We start from the raw sequence: 17198 nt of genomic DNA, 5'->3' as shown, positions 1-17198 counted from the left end.
ATTTGTGTTTCCCAGCCTCATTTTCAATAACCTTGAATGGTAAGAAAAGGATTTTGCAACTTAATTTGGAATATAACACTGTTATATTAAGTAAATGAGGCATTTTACGTGCCACATAATGAAAACAAGCTCAATGGGATCATCTGTTGTTTGTGCTTCTTAATCCTGACCCCATTTGACCACTGTGTTTTCACTGTGTGATAATCTTGCCTTGCCTTGGATGCCAAATTGATCTAAAATGGTTTTACCTTTCTATTCAGTGAGGAAGACAAAGAAGACGGAAAGGATAAAAAAGTGTGGTATTACAGCTCAAAGGTACAGCTGGCTGAACTTATTGACTCTCTGGACAAAGAGTACTGGGAGTATGACCTCTGCAAAATACTGGAAGAAATGCGTGATGAAATTCATCGGCACATGGATATTACAGAAGACCTGACGAATAAAGTTCGTGGCAATAATAAATCTTGTCTAACCGCAGCTAATGGTAAGTGAATTTGGCACTTAGGATTTGTGATTTATGTCTATAATTTTAAGATTTGAAGAAAAGGTAGCCTTCAGTTTTCTGTTGTATAGGAGCATTTCAGGTGTTAAATACTGATGGTTTGTCTGTAACAAGTTTTGATAAGTGATTTGGAACTTCAGAAATAAGCAGCAAGTTCTGCAAATGCACATTAGCTTGGGCAGCATTTGAAGAGTATTTTTCATGTGTAAACTTTGAAGACTTTATCATGATCACTGTTGTGACTTTTTCTTTGATGCTGACTAATCATTTTTCTTTGACCAATTAACAGAGTCATAGAATTGTACACCACAGAAACGGATCTTTTGGCCCGCGCAGTCCATGCTGACCTTTTTTCTATTAATACCAATCATATCTGCATCCTTTGCCTTATCTATTCAAGTGCTGACCTAAATGTTCAAAGTAAATTTATTATCAAAGTCCATATCTGTCACCATATACCACTCTGAGCTTCGTTTTCTTGTGGGCATACTCAATAAATCTAATAACCATAACAGAATCAATGAAAGATTGCACCCAACAGGGCGGACAGCTAGTGTGCAAAAAAAACCCAACAAACTGCAATACAAAAGAAAAATATGATATAGTAATAAATAAGCAATAAATGCCAAGGATCAAGGTGAAGAGTCCTTAAAAGTCAGTCCATAGGTTTTAGGAAGTTCAGTGATGGGGCAAGTGGAGTTGAGTGGAAATTATCCCCTCTTGTTCAAGACCCTGATGGCTGTGGGGTAACAGCTGTTCCTGAACCTGGTGGTGTGAGTCCTGAGGCTTCAGTACCATCTTCCTGATGGCAGCAGCAAGAAGAGAGCGTGGCCTGGGTGGCGGGCGTCCCTGATGATGGATGACGCTTTCCTGTGACAGCATTTCACGTAGGTGTGCTTAATGATGTAGGGCTTTACCTGTGATGGTCTGGGCCGTGTCCACTACTTTTTGTAGGGTTTTCTGTTCAAAAGCATTGGTGTTTCCATACCAGGCAATCCAGCCATTCAGGATACTCTCCACCACACATCTATAGAAGTTTATCAAAGTTTGAGATATCATGCAGAATTTTTGTAAACTTTGAAGGAATTAGAGGCTTTCTTTGTAATTGCACTTATGTGCTGGGCATAGGACAGGTCCTTCAATATGATAACACTGAGGAATTTTAAGATGCTAACCCTCTCCACTTTTGATCTTCTGATGAGGGCTGGCTCATATACCTCTGGTTTCCTCTTCCTGAAGTCTATAATCAGCTTCTTGGTCTTGTTGACATTGATTTAGAGGTTGTTGTGGCACCAGTCAGTCAGTGTTTCAGTCTCGCTCCTGTATGCTGACTTGTCACCACCTTTGATTTAGCCAACGACAATAGTGTCGTCAGCAAGCTTAAATATAGCATTAGAGCTGTGCTTAGCCATGCAGTCATAAGTGTAAAGTGTGTGGACTATGGGGCTAAGCACCAGTCTGTGCACCTGTGCTGATGGGGATTGTGGAGATGTTATTGGCAATCTGAATTGACTGGGGTCTGCAAGTGAGGAAATCGAGGATCCAGTTGCACAAGGAGGTATTCAGGACATGGTATTGAATGTTGACCTGTAGTCGATAAAGAACATCCTGATGTAAACGTCTTCACTGTCCAGAAGAGCCAATGAGATGGCATCTACTATGGACCTGTTGTGCTGGGAGGCAAATTGGAGTGAATAAAGAACATAGTAATCCATAGCATATTACAGGTCCTTTGGCCCACAATGTTGTGCCAACCATATAACCTACTCTAGAAACTGCCTAGAATTTCCCTACCGCATAGCCCTCTATTTTTCTAAGCTCCATGCACCTATCTAAGAGCCTCTTAAAAGACCCTATTCTATCTGCCTCTACCACCATTGCTGGCAGTACATTCCATGCACTTACCATTCTGTGGAAAAACTTGCCTCTGACAATCGTCCTTTACCTACTTCCAAACTTCTTAAAACTGCCCCCTCGTGTTAGCCATTTCAGCCCTGGGGAAAAAGCCTTTGGCTGTCCACATGATAAATGCCTCTCATCATCTTATACACCTCTATTAGGTCACCTCTCATCCTCTGTCGCTCCAAGGAGAAAAGGCCAAGTTCACTCAGCCTATTCTCATAAGGCATGCTCTCCAATCCAGGCAACATCCTTGTAAATCTGCTTTGTACTCTCTATAGTATCCACATCCTTCCTGTAGTGAGGTAACCAGAACTGAACACAGTACTCCAATTGGGGTCTAATTGAGGTCTTGTATAGCTGTAACATCACCTCACAGCTCTTGAACTCAATCTCATGGTTGATGAAGGCCAACATACCGTACGCCGCCTTAATAACACTGTCAACCTGAGCAGCAGGTTTGAGTGTCCTATAGACATAGGGCCCCAAGATCTCTCAGATCCTCCACGCTGACAAGAATGCTTCCCTTATATTCTGTCTTCAAATATGACTTACCAAAATGAATTACTTCACCATTATCTGGGTTGAACTCTGTCTGCCACTTCTCAGCCCAGTTCTGCATCCTATCGATGTTGCGCTGTGACCTCTGACAACCCTCCAGACTATCCACAACACTCCCAACTTTTGTGTCATTAACAAACTTATTAACCCACCCTTCTACTTCATCTAGGTTATTTATAAAAATCACAAAGAGGAGGGGTCTCAGAGCAGATCTCTGCGGAACACCACAGGTCACCAACCTCCATGAGGAGTACGAACCATCTCCAACCACCCTTTGCCTTCTGTGGGCAAAGTATCCACAAAGCAAGGTCTCCTTGGATCCCATGCCTCCTTACTTTCTGAATGAGCTTTGCATGGGGAACCTTATCAAATGCCTTATTGAAATCCATATACACTACATCTACTGCTCTACCTTCATCAATATGATTTGTTACACCCTCAAAGAAATCATTCAGGCTCGTAAGGCACGGCTTGCCCTTGACAAAGCCATGTCTCTCCAAATGCGCATAAATCCTACCTTTCAGGATCTTCCTCAACAACTTGCCCACCACTGAAGTAAGACTCACTGGTCTATAATTTCCTGGGTTTTCTCTACTTCCTTTCTTGAACAAGGGAACAGCATTTGCAACCAGCCAATCCTCTGGTACTTTTTCCATCCCTATTGATGATGCAAAGATCATTGCCAGAAATGTAGTAATCTCCTCCCTCATTTCCCACAGTAGTCTGGGGTATATCTCCTCCGGACCTGGTGACTTATCTAACTTAATGCTTTTCAAAAGCTCCTGCACATTTTCTTTCATAATGTCTGTATGCTCAAGCATTTCAGTCTGCTGTAAGTCATCCGCATAATTGCCAAGGTCCTTTTCCCTGGTGAATACTGAAGCAAAGTATTCATTAAGTACCTCTGCTACTTCTCCAGCTCCATGCACACATTTCCACTGTCACACCTGATTGGTCCTATTCTTAGATCTTTCGTGCTCTTCCTGTTCACACACTTGTAAAATGTGTTGGGGTTTTCCTTGATCCTGCTCGCCAAGGCCTTCTCATGGCCTCTTCTAGCTTCGTAATTTCATTCTTAAGCTCCTTCCTGGCAACTTTGTAATTTTCTAGAGCTCTAACAGTACCTAGTTCCTTGAATCTTTTGTAAGCCTTTCTTTTCTTAACCAGATTTTTCTACATCCTTTGTACACTATGGTTCTTGTATCCTACCAACCTTTCCCTGCCTCAATGGAACATACCTATGCAGAAAGCCATGCAAATGTTCCCTGAGCATTTGCCTTATTTCTGCCATGCAGTTCCCTGAGAACCTCTGCTCCCAATTTATGCTTCCAGGTTTCTGTCTAATAGCATCATGTTTCCTCCTACCCCAATTAAATGTTTTTCCAAATTTTCTGCTCCAATCCCTCTCCCAGCACTATGGTAAAGGAGATAGAGTTGTGATCACTACCTCCAAAATACTCTCCCACTGAGAGATCTGATGCCTGACCAGGTTCATTTCTCAATCCCAGATCAAGTACAGCCTCTCAATGTTAGGAAAGTTAAAATCACCTATCACAATAACCCTATTATTGCACTGTCCCAGAATCTGCCTCCCTATCTGCTCCTCGATGTTACTCTTGGGGAGGGGGTCTATAAAAGAACACCCAACAGAGTTATTGCCCCCTTCCTGTTTCTAACTTTCACCCACACTGACTCAGAAGACGATCCCTCCATGACTTCCTCCTTTTCTGTAACCATGATACTATCCCTGATTAGCAATGCCACGCCCCTATCTCTTTTGCCTCCCTCTCTGTTCTTTTTGAAATCTCTAAAGCCTGGCACACTCAGCAGCCATTCTTGCTCCTGAGACATCCAAGTCTCTGTAATGGCCACGATGTCGTAGTTCCATGTATTGCTCCATGCTCTAAATTCATCTGCTTTGTTTATGATACTCCTTGCATTGAAACAGACACATCTCAAACCATCTGGCTGAGAGTATCTTTGCTCTATCACCTGCCTATCCTTTCTCACAAACTCCCTACAAGCTCTCTCTACTTGTGCGTCAGCCACCCCATCCTCTGCCTCTTCACTTCGGTTCCCACACCCTTGCAAATCTAGTTTAAACCCTCCCCAATAGCATTAGCTATTGGTTAACCAGAATATTGGTTCCCTTCCAGTTCAGGTGCAACCCGTCCCACTTGTACAAGTCATCCCTTCCCCAGAAAAGGTTCCAATGACCCAAGAACTTGAAACCTTGCCCCCTGCACCATCTCCTCAGCTACTCATTTGTCTGCGCTATCTTCCTGTTCTGACTTTCCCTAGCTCATGGCATCGGGAGTAATCTGGAGATTACCACCTTGGAGGTATGGCTCTTAGTCTTCTTCCTAGCTCTCTAAATTTACTGCGCAGGTCCTCTATCCCTCTCTTGCCCATGTCTTTGGTACCATGACCTCTGGCTGCTCACCCTCCCCTTCAAGAACTCCCCTGCAACTGCTCAGAGACATCCTGGGCCCTAGCATTCGGGAGGCAAAACACCATTCTGGCATGTCTTTTGCTGCTGCAGAATTTCCTATCTGTCCTCCTAACTATTGATTCCCCTATGATTATTGCTCCAGTTGACTTCACCATACCCTTCTGAGGCTCAGAGCTGACCACAGTGCTATTGGTCTGGCTGCTGCTCCCTTGGCCAGATATATCATTCCCATCAGCAGTATCCAAAGGGGTATTCCTGTTGATGAGGGGAATGGCCACAGGGAGACCCTGCACTGACTTCTTTCTCCCTTTACTTCTCTTGGTGTTCACCCATATACTCCCTGAATTCTGCACTCTGGGTGTATCTACCAGCTCAAATGTCTTATCTATCAATTGTTTTGCCTCCTGGATGATAACTTAGTTCATCCAACTCTAGCTTCAGCTCCTTAGAGTGGATCCAAGCCGCTTCTCAGGCAGGAGTTATGTTTCATCACCATCCTCTCAAAACACTTCATCACTGTGGATGCCAAGTGCTATTGGATGATAGTCATTGAGGCAGGTTACCCAGTTCTTCTTAGGCACCGGTATACTTGAAGCCTACTGGAAGTAGGTTGATACCTCAGACTGCTGAAGTGAGAGGTTAAAGACCTCTGTGAACACTCCACCCATTTGATCAGCACAGGTCTTTATTACTTGGTCAGTAACCCATCTGGACTGAATGTTTTCCATGTGTTCACTGTCCTGAAGGATGCTCTCACATTGGCTTCGGAGGCTGAAATAATAGGATCACTGGGGGTTATGAGAGTTTATCATGGTTTCTCCATGTTTTAACAGTCGAAGCGAATATATAAGTCATTGAGCTCATCTGGAAATGAAGCCCTGTTGTCAACTATGTTGCACGATTTCACTTTCTAAGAGGTGATAGCATTCAAGCTCTAACACAGCTGTTGAACATCCTTCGTTGATTTAAGTTTAGTTCAGAATGCCCATGAGGTGGCTTCCAATGATCATACCTGGACCTCTTGTAACTTTCTAGTTTGTCAGATATGAATGCCCCAATCCCTCAGCAGATTGTGGATCTCATGGTTCATGGCTTCTGGTTGGGGGAGATCTGAATGATTTTGTGGGGACGCACTCATCTATAACTGTTTTCATAAAGTCTGTGATATCTGGGGTGTATTCATTCAGATTCACAGATGAGTTCTTGAACACGGCCCAGTCCACTGAGTTGAAGCAATCCCATAGCAATCCTCTGCCTCTAGTGACCATCTTTTTGTTGTCCTTTTCTCTGGAACCTTGCTGTTTAGTGTTTGCCTGCATGCAGGTAGGAGAAGGACAACCAAGTGATTAGATTTCCTGCAGTGTGGTCCGGGCATGGAACGGAAGGCATTCCTTATCTTAGAAAGCAGTGTTCTAGTGTGTTGGAATCTCTAGTGCTACAGGTTATATGCTGATGGTAATTGGGCAGGGATTTCTTCAAATATCCTTGATTGAAATCCCCAACTACGATTTGAAATGTGTCAGGGTGGACTTTTTCTTGTTTGCTGATGGGATCATGCAGTATCTCCAGCATTTGATTATGGTCAGCTGGTGGTGGTATGTAACTGCACTCAGAATCACGGAGGAGTATTCTTTTGGTAACTAGAACGGTTGGCATTTGATCGTTAGGTCTTCAAGGTCAGAGGAACACAAGTATGATAAAACTGCCATAGCGGAGCACCGCGGAGAGTATATCGTGATACACACACCCCCACCTTTTGCCTTTTCTGAACCATCAATTTAGTGCATCCTGTGTACTGAGAAGCCTTCGGGTCTGCTTGCCATATCTGGCGTCCTCTGAGTAAGCCACGTCTTGGTAAAACACAGAACACAACAATTCCTCATTTCCCTACGGTACATCAGTCTCACCCATCTGTCCTCAATTTTGTTCTCCAGCATCTGCACATTTGCAAATAAGATTCTGGGTTAAGTGGACCTCATCCCTCTGCGTTTCAGCCTGGCTGGGAGTCCTTCTCTCCACCCCCCCCCCCCCACCTCGCTTCTGGTCATAGTGATGAACTTTCATCTACTTGAAGGTGCTGTACCTGCTTGCTTGGGAGCTAAAACGACCAAGTCCTTCAGAAGGTCGTGAAAGCTGTAGTTCATTAAGTTGATTTAAAAGTACATTGCTTAAAGGAAAACACAAGCTGCAGATTGCAGTGAGAGTAATTCAAAAGAAGTATATTTTGAAGTATTGTGTGTAGCCCGCAGAACATTGCTGTGGTTCATTATGCCATCTTAACAGAATGTCTTTTAAACATAGTGATTGCACCTGATTCCACCACCACTTCTGGTAATGAGTTTCAGGTATCAATCACTCATGTGAAAAAAATTTTCTCCCAAGATCTCCTTTAAACCTTGAGTTTATTCCCTCTTCTTCCCTCATGTTATTATAAATCTGCTTCTTATTCTTTTTTTCTTGTCCTTAACAGAGGGGGAGGGAGATTTTGATCATCTACTCTACCTTTGTCTCTTGTATATACCTTGAATAGATCGACTCAGCATCCTTCAGTCCAGGGAAAGAGCCCAACTAAATCCAATCCAATCTCTTCCCCATAAGACTAAAGTCTTCCAATCCAGGCAGCATCCTGGTAGATCTCCTCTGCATTTTCTTCAGTGCTACCACATCGTTTGCATAGTGTGATCAGAACTGTATGGTGTACTCCGTGTGGTCTAACCAGTGTTTTGTGAATCTGCTACATAACCTCTTAGCTTTGTACAGTCTGTGCTTCAACCTAGGGCATATTCATTTTGCAGTACCTTTAGTGCTGCTCTTGGGGAACTAGTCTCTTCAGCCCAAAGGCCCCTCTAATTATCAACATTTCTTAACTCCCTTCTATTTACAAGATAAGTCCAACTCCCTTTTGACTAAAAAAAAATGCATCACTTTTAACTTGCCAGGATTAAATCCCACTTTCCATCTGACCTATACCTTGTATTAGCCTTGGACAACCTTCCTTTGCTATCCATAACGCTAATAATTGCCATGCCATCTGCAGTCTTGATAATCATACACCTAACATTCACGTCCAATTCATTATGCATCACAAATAGCAAGGGTCCAGTCATCGATCTCTGCAGTACACCCCCAATTACAAACTTCTAATCAGAAAAGCAACCTTGCATATTACCACCCTTTGCCTTTCATCACCATGACAATTTTGGATCAGGATAGCTGGTTATGTACCCATGTACCCATCCCATGTACCATAATCTTCTGGACCAGCATACTACATAGGACCTTGTGAAATACTTTGCGTTTTTGTTTGACTTGCAATTGACCTTGTTTTTGCATGTAGATCTTTACCTTAAAAGATATCCTAATCTTTAAGTTAGCTCTTGCAACCAGTTTTACAATAAATAAATTTGGAATTTATTTATCATCTCTCGTTCTCATTGAAATGAACAAATAATAGAGTGTGTTAAAGTCATGTTTCACATGAATTGGTTTTCCTCTTGTGAAGTTTCAAAGTTGTTGACAATTTCTTCAGGTACCATTTTAATAGTGTTGGTTGGTTCTCAAAAATTCTAAGTGACCGTTTTGAAAGGGAGAACATTTATGGTGGGTGCTGTCAAGCTGCTTAGTGACCAGATATAATTAATATGCATTTAAATGTGATTTACAGATTGCTATTAATCAAGAACTATATCATCTTAGTTTCAGCTCGAAGTGCACAGTGGTGGATTCTGATGGAAGCATTTGTTTTGGAATTTGTGCACCATTTGTTTGCCGAAAATGTTTTGGTACACTTGACAGGTTTCATAACTTATTCTTCGAGCTTAATCAGTGTTTGAACTTGAACATGTGTTGCATGTATACAGTGGGGCAATTCATTAGTAATCCAGGTTATTTACATGTGTTCTGTGCTGTTGGTTTAAATGTTAAGTTACATTTAAACTTGGATCACGTGTCATGAATTATTTTCTTTAATATATCTTTCAAATCATTGTATTTCGTATTCTTATGATCATTGGCCTTGTGCATAATACTGTGGTGGCCCATACTTGAGAGAAGTCTCTGGTGCAAAATAGTTTTCACCTTGTGATTGTTGACATGCAAAGTATTTTGGCAGGAAAAAACAGCTCACTGGTATGGTTCTTGTTTTCAAGTTTTCCTTGCTTTCTCCAACTCATCTCCGTCTAATGAAAACCCATCAAAATTCTTGGCACCTTACTAATGCCAATACTAATTTTAACAAAACCACTTGACTGTGATATTTTAAAGGAAAACTTTTAATTTTGGTTCTGTTTACCTCTGGGCACAAAATATTTCAATGATTTTCATCTTTTACTCTCACCCTTCAGTAGTTGGAAATAATTCCGTTTCACTATGTGGCCCATCAGTTGATGTAACAGCCCATGTTTTTCTACTCATTGATATAACACAATTAATAACTTAGGCTGTGCACTTTTTTATGTGGCTTCATAGTTTTTGTTATTATTTAGGCAGCAACTTTGTCAAGTAGCAAATTTGGATATAAGCTAGAAATGCAGAAAATAGAAAAAATATTTCCTAGTAACACAAAAGTTAAAAAAAAAATGCCTAAGGTATTGGAGCAGATGCCCATCGAGTTGGATCCAGCTTTGGTTTTAGATGACTGGTTTTGTGCTAGGGTGAAATTTATTGTAAAACTGTTTAACGTGGTGATGGGTTCAGTTTTCCAAGGATACTTCTACCTTTGTTATGACAAGCACAAGGAAATTGCATATAAGTAGATTTAATCAAGGATTTTCTGGATAAATTGCTTAAAGTAATCCATGCTGCCTAGCTTGAGACATTGCAGAATCAAAATTGCTATGAAGCCTGATGCTAAAGGTATATTTTCCATCTGCACTCTTGAGAGATTAAATCACAAACGTTAATTGACTATAAATAAGGAGAAAACTTAATCAACGCACATAAAAGTTGCTGGTGAACGCAGCAGGCCAGGCAGTATCTCTAGGAAGAGGTGCAGTCGACGTTTCAGGCCGAGACCCTTTGTCAGGACTGGGTCTCAGCCTAAAACGTCGACTGCACCTCTTCCTAGAGATGCTGCCTGGCCTGCTGCATTCACCAGCAACTTTTATGTGTGTTGCTTGAATTTCCAGCATCTGCAGAATTCCTGTTGTTTGAGAAAACTTAATGTACTGTTGTCTGTTACCAGCTGATGTAATAATGGCTTGTTACGTCAGACATGCTTATCAGATTGCGTAGCAAATTTTATTGGTAAGCTGGTCCCCTGTTTAATGCAACATCAATTAGTTTTTGTACCAATTATAACTTACTTTTAGGTGTTATAAATCGTGATCTTGGGATTTGTATACATTTGATGTGAGCTGTTGCAACCTCCGAAAGTGGCCTGCCGACAATTCTTGAATTAAATGTTCAAATATTAACAGTTGCAATTCATTAAATTTGTTTTTCCTGCTGTGCTTGTAATATAATCATAGCACAGGTGAAATAATTGACTCAGGGGAATGGTAACACAATTAGCACTTGAAGAAGGAGTTTGAATGACATATTCTTTGCCGCTGTAGAATAGAGTGTCGGTAGCATGAGTGAAAGTTACTTCACCCCTGCATTCAGCTGTTGTATGTATGGACGTGTGGTATATGGGTTCGGGATATCTCACCTCACCTGCAGAGGAATTTGGAGAAGGAGAGGTAAGATCCAGTTGTTTATTTTATTTTTCTTATTTCGAGTTAAAAGTCCTCCTGGCCCTTTGAGCCACACCACCTGGCAACCCCTGACAACCTGATTTAACCCTAACCTAATCACAAGACAATTTACAAAGACCAATTAATGTACCTGATATGTCTTTGGACAGTGGAAGGAAACTGGAGCACCCAGGGAAACTCACTCTTTCCACAGGGAGGGTGTACAGAGACACCGTGCAGACGTGCTGGAATTGAATGCCGAACTCTGATGCCCCGAACTGTAATAGCACCACTACACTATCATAGCGCCCATGTAGGCACCAACAATGTGGGGAGACAAAGAAAAAAGGTCTGCTGAGGGAATTTGAGTGGTGGGGGACTAAATGAGAATGCAGAAGGAAAAAAGGTATTTGGTCTCTTACAGGTTAATAAGATTAGAGCACCAAATGTTTGGCTCAAAGAATGGTTTGGGAGAAGTGGGTTTGAATTTGAGGGACATTGACACCTGTACTGGGGAAGGAGGGAGCTGGTCTGATAGGATGGGGTCCAACTGAACCATGCTAGGACCAAGGTCCTGGCAAATCATATAACTAGGGCTGTAGATAGGGCTACAAACTAAAAAATGTGCGGAGTGGGAGTGGCATTAGCAGCTTGGAGAAGTATGGATAAAGTAGAAGACAATGTGAGTGTAGGAAAGTTTACTTGAAGTTTCTAGAATGAAAAATAAGACAAAAATATTTAGAAGGGGATAAGAATTTAGCTTCAGGCAACATGGAGATGAAATTAAAAAGAAGGGTGAGAATACAGGACAAAAGATGTTGGTTTGAATGCATGAAGTTTATGAAGCAAGGTAGATGATTATGTAGCGCATTTAAAATTGGCAGGTATGACATTGTTGACATCTCATTTGTGGATGAAAGAAGATCACAGCTGGGAGCATCAAAGCAAAGTGATGGCATACGAGATAGCAAAAATTAGTGGGAAGCTAAAGGATTGGGAAGCTTTTAAAAACCAACAAAAAACACCAAAAAAAAAAGGAGAGGGGAAAGATGAAAAACTGAAGGTATGTTAACCAATGATATAAAAGAGGATACCAATTTTTTCCCCCAAATATTTAAAGAGTAAAAGAGAAGCAAAAGTGGACATCAGACTGCTGGGAAATGATTGAGAGATAGTAATAGAAGCAAAGAAATGGCAGACAAACTGAATAAGTACTTTGCACCAGTTTTCACTGTGGAAGATATCAGCAGTATGCCAGAAATGTGAGTCTGTGAGGGGGCAGAAGTGAGTGTAGTCGCTATTACTAAGGAAATGTGCTTGGGAAGCTGAAAGCTCTGAAGATAGATAAGTCACCTTGACCAAATGGACTACATCCCAGTGTTCTGAAAGAAGTAACTGAAGAGATTGTGAAGGCATCATCAGTGATGTTTCAAGAATCACTTGATTCTTTAAATGTTCCAGAGGACTGAAAAATTGCAAATGTCACTCCACTCTTTAAGAAGGGAGGGAGACAAAATGCAAACAGTTAAAAGCCAATTCGCCTGACTTCTGTGGTTGAGGAAGTATTAGAGTCCATAATTAAGGATGAGATTTCATGGTACTTGAAGGCACATGATAAAATAGGCCTAAGTCAGCATGGTTTCTTTTGGGGGAAATCTTGCTTGACAAATCTTTTGGAATTCTTTGAAGAAATAACAGTCAGGATAGAAAAAGGAGAGTCAGTGGATGTTGTTTACTTGGATTTTCAGAAGACCTTTGTCAAGATGCCACACATGAGGTTGCTAAACAAAATAGAGCCTGTAGTGTTACAGAAAAGATACTTTGTATTAATGGAAGATTGGCTAGCTGGCAGGAGGCCAAGTATGGGAATAACAGGGGCTTTTTGGCTGCTGATATTTAGTGGTGTTCCACAGGGGTTGGTGTTGGGACTGCAACTTTTCACACTATATGTTAATGACCTGGATGAAGCAGTTAATGGCTTTGTGTCAGGTTTGCGGATGATACAAAGACAGGTTAAGAAGCAGGTGGTTTTTAGGAAGGACATGGACAGATCAGGAGAATGGACAAAGAAGTGGCAGTTGGAAAACATTTTGGTAGAAGAAATAAAGGCTTGGAATATTTTCCACTCGAGTATCAAATTCAGAAATTGGAGGTGCAAAGAGTGTTTTGGTTGTAAGAGTGAAGAATCCTATTGTCTTGTCTAGGGTAGGGGTTCCCAACCTGCAGTCCACAGACCCCTCAGTTAATGGTAGGGGCCCATGGCATTTTTAAAAAAAAAATGGTCATGAACCCTTTGATTAGGGCCTTGATGAGATTGCATCTGGAGTATTGGGTACATTTTTGTTCTTCTTACCTAAGAAAGAATGTATCTTCCTTAGAGTAGGGTTTCCCAACCTGGACCCCAACCCAGAGTTGATAGACCCTTTGGTTCATGGTAAGGCTCCATGGTATTTTTTTTAAAAAAGAGGTTTAGACCCCCTGCCATAGAGGAAGTACCGCGACAATTCGCTAGATGTTCCTAGAATGGCAGGTTTGGTGCATAATGAGAGATCAAGTGGTTTGTGATTGTATAGTTTAGGGCAGGGGTCCCCAACCTTGTTTGCACAGCGGACCAGTTTAATATTGACAATATTCTTGTGGACCGGCCGACGGGGGAGTGAGGGGGGTTGCTCAAGTTCAACAGTGCGTGACAAGGAATGAGGAAGGGTGCAGCTGACTCGTATCGTTACATATCGCCAAATCATATCATCTCTTCGTGGCCTGGTAGCACATGCTTTGCGGCCCGGTGGTTGGGGACCACTGGTCTAGAGTTCAAAGGAATAAGAAAGATCTCTTCGACATTTAGAAATTTGTTAAAGGATTTGACTACATAGAAGCAGTGATAACATTTTCCCTGACTTAGGAGCCTGGAACCGAACCTAAAAATTAGGGCGCAGGGCACTTAGGATTGTGGTGAAGAAAAATGACTTCTGTCAAAGAGTGAACTCTATCCTGACACATTTGTGTTCATTTTAAAATGGAGTTAAGTAGTTTCCAGAAAAGGGAATGATGTGGAAATTATGCTACTTTGTAGTGCCAATGTAAAAGATCAACTAGCATCTTGATGAAAAGTGGAGCAGGCTTAATGGGTTAGATGGCCCATTCTTGGAACTGTTGCTTGTTTTATTATGTTTTTTAAAAGGCATTTAAAATATCCAAATTATAATGTTTTTTTTAGCGTGTAGGTTATAAGAACATTGGTTGTAGGATGGTTTATTAAAGCAATATCCTTAATAACCTTGTTCATTTCCCTCCCACTTCCATTTGATTCTTATGAGGTATTCAATACCAATCTTGCTATTGGAAATGGGTTTTTAAAAGCACAAGTTAATTCTCAAGTTCTCTAAACTTGGAGGGGGAGGTGTGCAGTGCTACATGGTTTATACGATATACCTTTCCTTATTCTTCCTGCCCGTTATGTCACTAGTGTATGGGGTAGCAACGAAGGCTTCTTTCATTGCTGTTTCTGTAACAATTTATTTTATTTTTTGGACCAGTCAGGGTTGTTAGCCCTGAGCGGAACCCCTGAACCAGCAGGACCAGTGGACCACTCTTAGTCTGGCCTCTATCCTTTGACCTGTTTGGCATGGGTGACCCTACCAGTAATCAAAGCACAAGGCCCTGACTCTAGCCAGCATAGCTGTGCAGGTCATTGAGGCACACAAGCCTCCAAACCCTAGACAAGGTTGTGGTCCTCTTGGAGGCATTCCCTTAAGTCTTGCATTAAACATTTTGGTGTCACACAACACAGGATTTGCTGAATCTTGGTGTTTTTGCTTCTAATGTATTTCTTGTACAGATTACCATCAAGCAGTACTGTCTTTCAGGAAGTGGGGTATTCATGTGTCCTGGAACAATATGGATACATTAATAGTTCAAAGTTAAAAGTAAATTTATTACCAAAGTACATATATATCACCATATGCAACCTTGAGATTCATTTTCTTGCAGGCATACTCAATAAATCCAAGAACCACAATAGAAGTAATGAAAAACCACACCAGCAGGGTGGACAAATGGTGTGCGACAACAAAAGCTGTGCAAATACAAAAAGATAGAGAAAATAATTATAATAAAAAGTAAGCAATAAGTATAGATAATATGAGATGAAGAGTTCTTGAAAGTAAGTTTATAGGTTGTGGAACAGTTCAGTGATGGGACAAGTGATGTTGTGTGAAATTATCCTCTCTGGCTCAAGAGCCTGATGACTGAGGGGTAATAACTGTTACTGAACTTGGTGTGGTTCCTGACCTCCTGTACCACTTTCCTGGTGACAGCAGTGAGACGAGAGCATGACCAGATGATGGGAGTCCCTAATGATTGATGCTGCTTTCCTGCGACAATGCTCCTTGTAAATGTGCTCCGTGGTGGGGAGGGCTTTACCTGTGATGGACTGGACCACATCCATTACTTTTTGTAGGATTTTCTGTTCAAGAGCATTGGTGTTTCCATACCAGGCTGTGATCTAGCCATTCTATATATGCTCCACCACAAATCTCAAGAAGTTTGTCAAAGTTTTAGTTGCCGTGCTGAATCTGCGCAAACTCTTAAGGAATTAGAGGCGCTGCTATGCTTTCTTTATAATCGCACCTGTGTGCCGGGCCCAGGACAGGTTCTCTGAAATGATAACACTGAAAAATTAAAGTTGCTGACCTTTTCCATCTCTTCTCCAATGAGAACTGGCTCATAGACCTCTGATTTCCTCCTCCTGAAGTCAATAATCAGTTCCTTGGTCTTGCTGACATTGAGGAAAAGGTTGTTGAGGCACCACTCAGCCTCACTTACTGAAAGACAGCATGGGAATGTTTAAAGTGGAAGTTGACAGATTCTCAATTAGTATGAGTATCAAAGATTAGGGGGAGAAGACAAGAGAATTGGGTTGAGAGGGAATAATAAATCAGCTACAATCAAATGACGGAACAGACTAATTCTGCTCCTATGTTTTATGGTCTTATGTAAAATGTAATGTTTGGGTGTTAACGTGAGGAGAAAAGTGTGATCGTTACAATACACGATGTCTTTATGCAGCCTTGGAGTAGTTTGCAATATCTGGCATATGTCCATGCTAAATCATTCACGTTAAGTGTTGTATTGGACAGGTGCAGTGTAGGCTTCCAGACAGCTGCAGGAATGCAGGCCATGATCAGGGGCTCCCCCTGCAGCTCAGCATACTTTTGTATGTTGGGATTCCTGTAATTTCCATGATTACTCCGGATTTTTTTGTCTTAATATAAATTATTCAGAACTTTGCAATGTCATTTGGAGATGGGTTCAAGCTTGTTTTCAACAAACATGTATGTTACTGATTTAATCTGAAATTTAACAAAAAAGTCATCAGAAATAATTGCCACAAAACCCCAGATTGAATCTAATACAATTGAATCTTAAGTGGCCTCTGAAGTGGTGAGGGAAGCCTCATTGTTGCAGGGAAGCCAGAGTTGCCAACAGGGCCCAAAAGATGCATTTAAACAATATTTTGTTTTGGATAGCTATTCACCCTTTGTTATAAATGGCTACAAAATGTGGAAGTGATAGAAAGCCACAGTGATCCTTTGGTGATTTAATATTCTGTCAGGAAACTAATTGTTTGATTCATCTATAGATTTTATCTTTACCAACATAAATTATTGTGTGTTATGTATGGTATGTGTACTACTGTGTTTGCACCCTGGTTAGGAGAAACATTGTCTCGTTTCTCTATACATTATATGGTTGTATATGTTACATACATGTATATAGTTAAATGACAATAAACTTGTCTTGTTTGCTAACTGGGAAATTACAGCTGTCTTATATCGAAGGTGAAAGATGGTGGTAGAATTCACAGGATAATGTTAGCCTTAAAAGGATTACCCCAAAGAATTAATTAGAAGTGTTTTGCAAATTGACCCAAGTTTCACCCGGTGAAACTCGGATATAGATTGAAACATGGAGCCATATAGCACAGTATGGACCTTTCAGCCTACAATGTTGTACCAATCTACATAAACCTACTCCATGATCGATTTAACCTTTCCCTCCTATACAACCCGTAACTCCCCATTTTCTTTATATCCATGTGTCGATGTAA

The 17198-nt window shown here is 41.2% G+C and overlaps 1 protein-coding gene across 11 annotated transcripts in view; it reads left to right on the top strand.

Moving 5' to 3' along the window:
* bptf (bromodomain PHD finger transcription factor) overlaps positions 1 to 17198 on the top strand; it is a 177377-nt gene that overhangs the window by 52487 nt on the left and 107692 nt on the right. For all 11 annotated transcript variants that reach the window (XM_063030610.1, XM_063030608.1, XM_063030609.1 and 8 more), the window contains exon 3: positions 261 to 484. In XM_063030610.1, the coding sequence (XP_062886680.1) occupies positions 261 to 484 (224 nt within the window). The remainder of the gene's footprint in view (positions 1 to 260; positions 485 to 17198) is intronic.

The sequence above is a fragment of the Mobula hypostoma genome, chromosome 22 (genome assembly GCF_963921235.1).
Source record: "Mobula hypostoma chromosome 22, sMobHyp1.1, whole genome shotgun sequence".
Classification (NCBI taxonomy): Eukaryota; Metazoa; Chordata; class Chondrichthyes; order Myliobatiformes; family Myliobatidae; genus Mobula; species Mobula hypostoma.
This window is presented reverse-complemented; position numbering and strand designations above follow the sequence as displayed.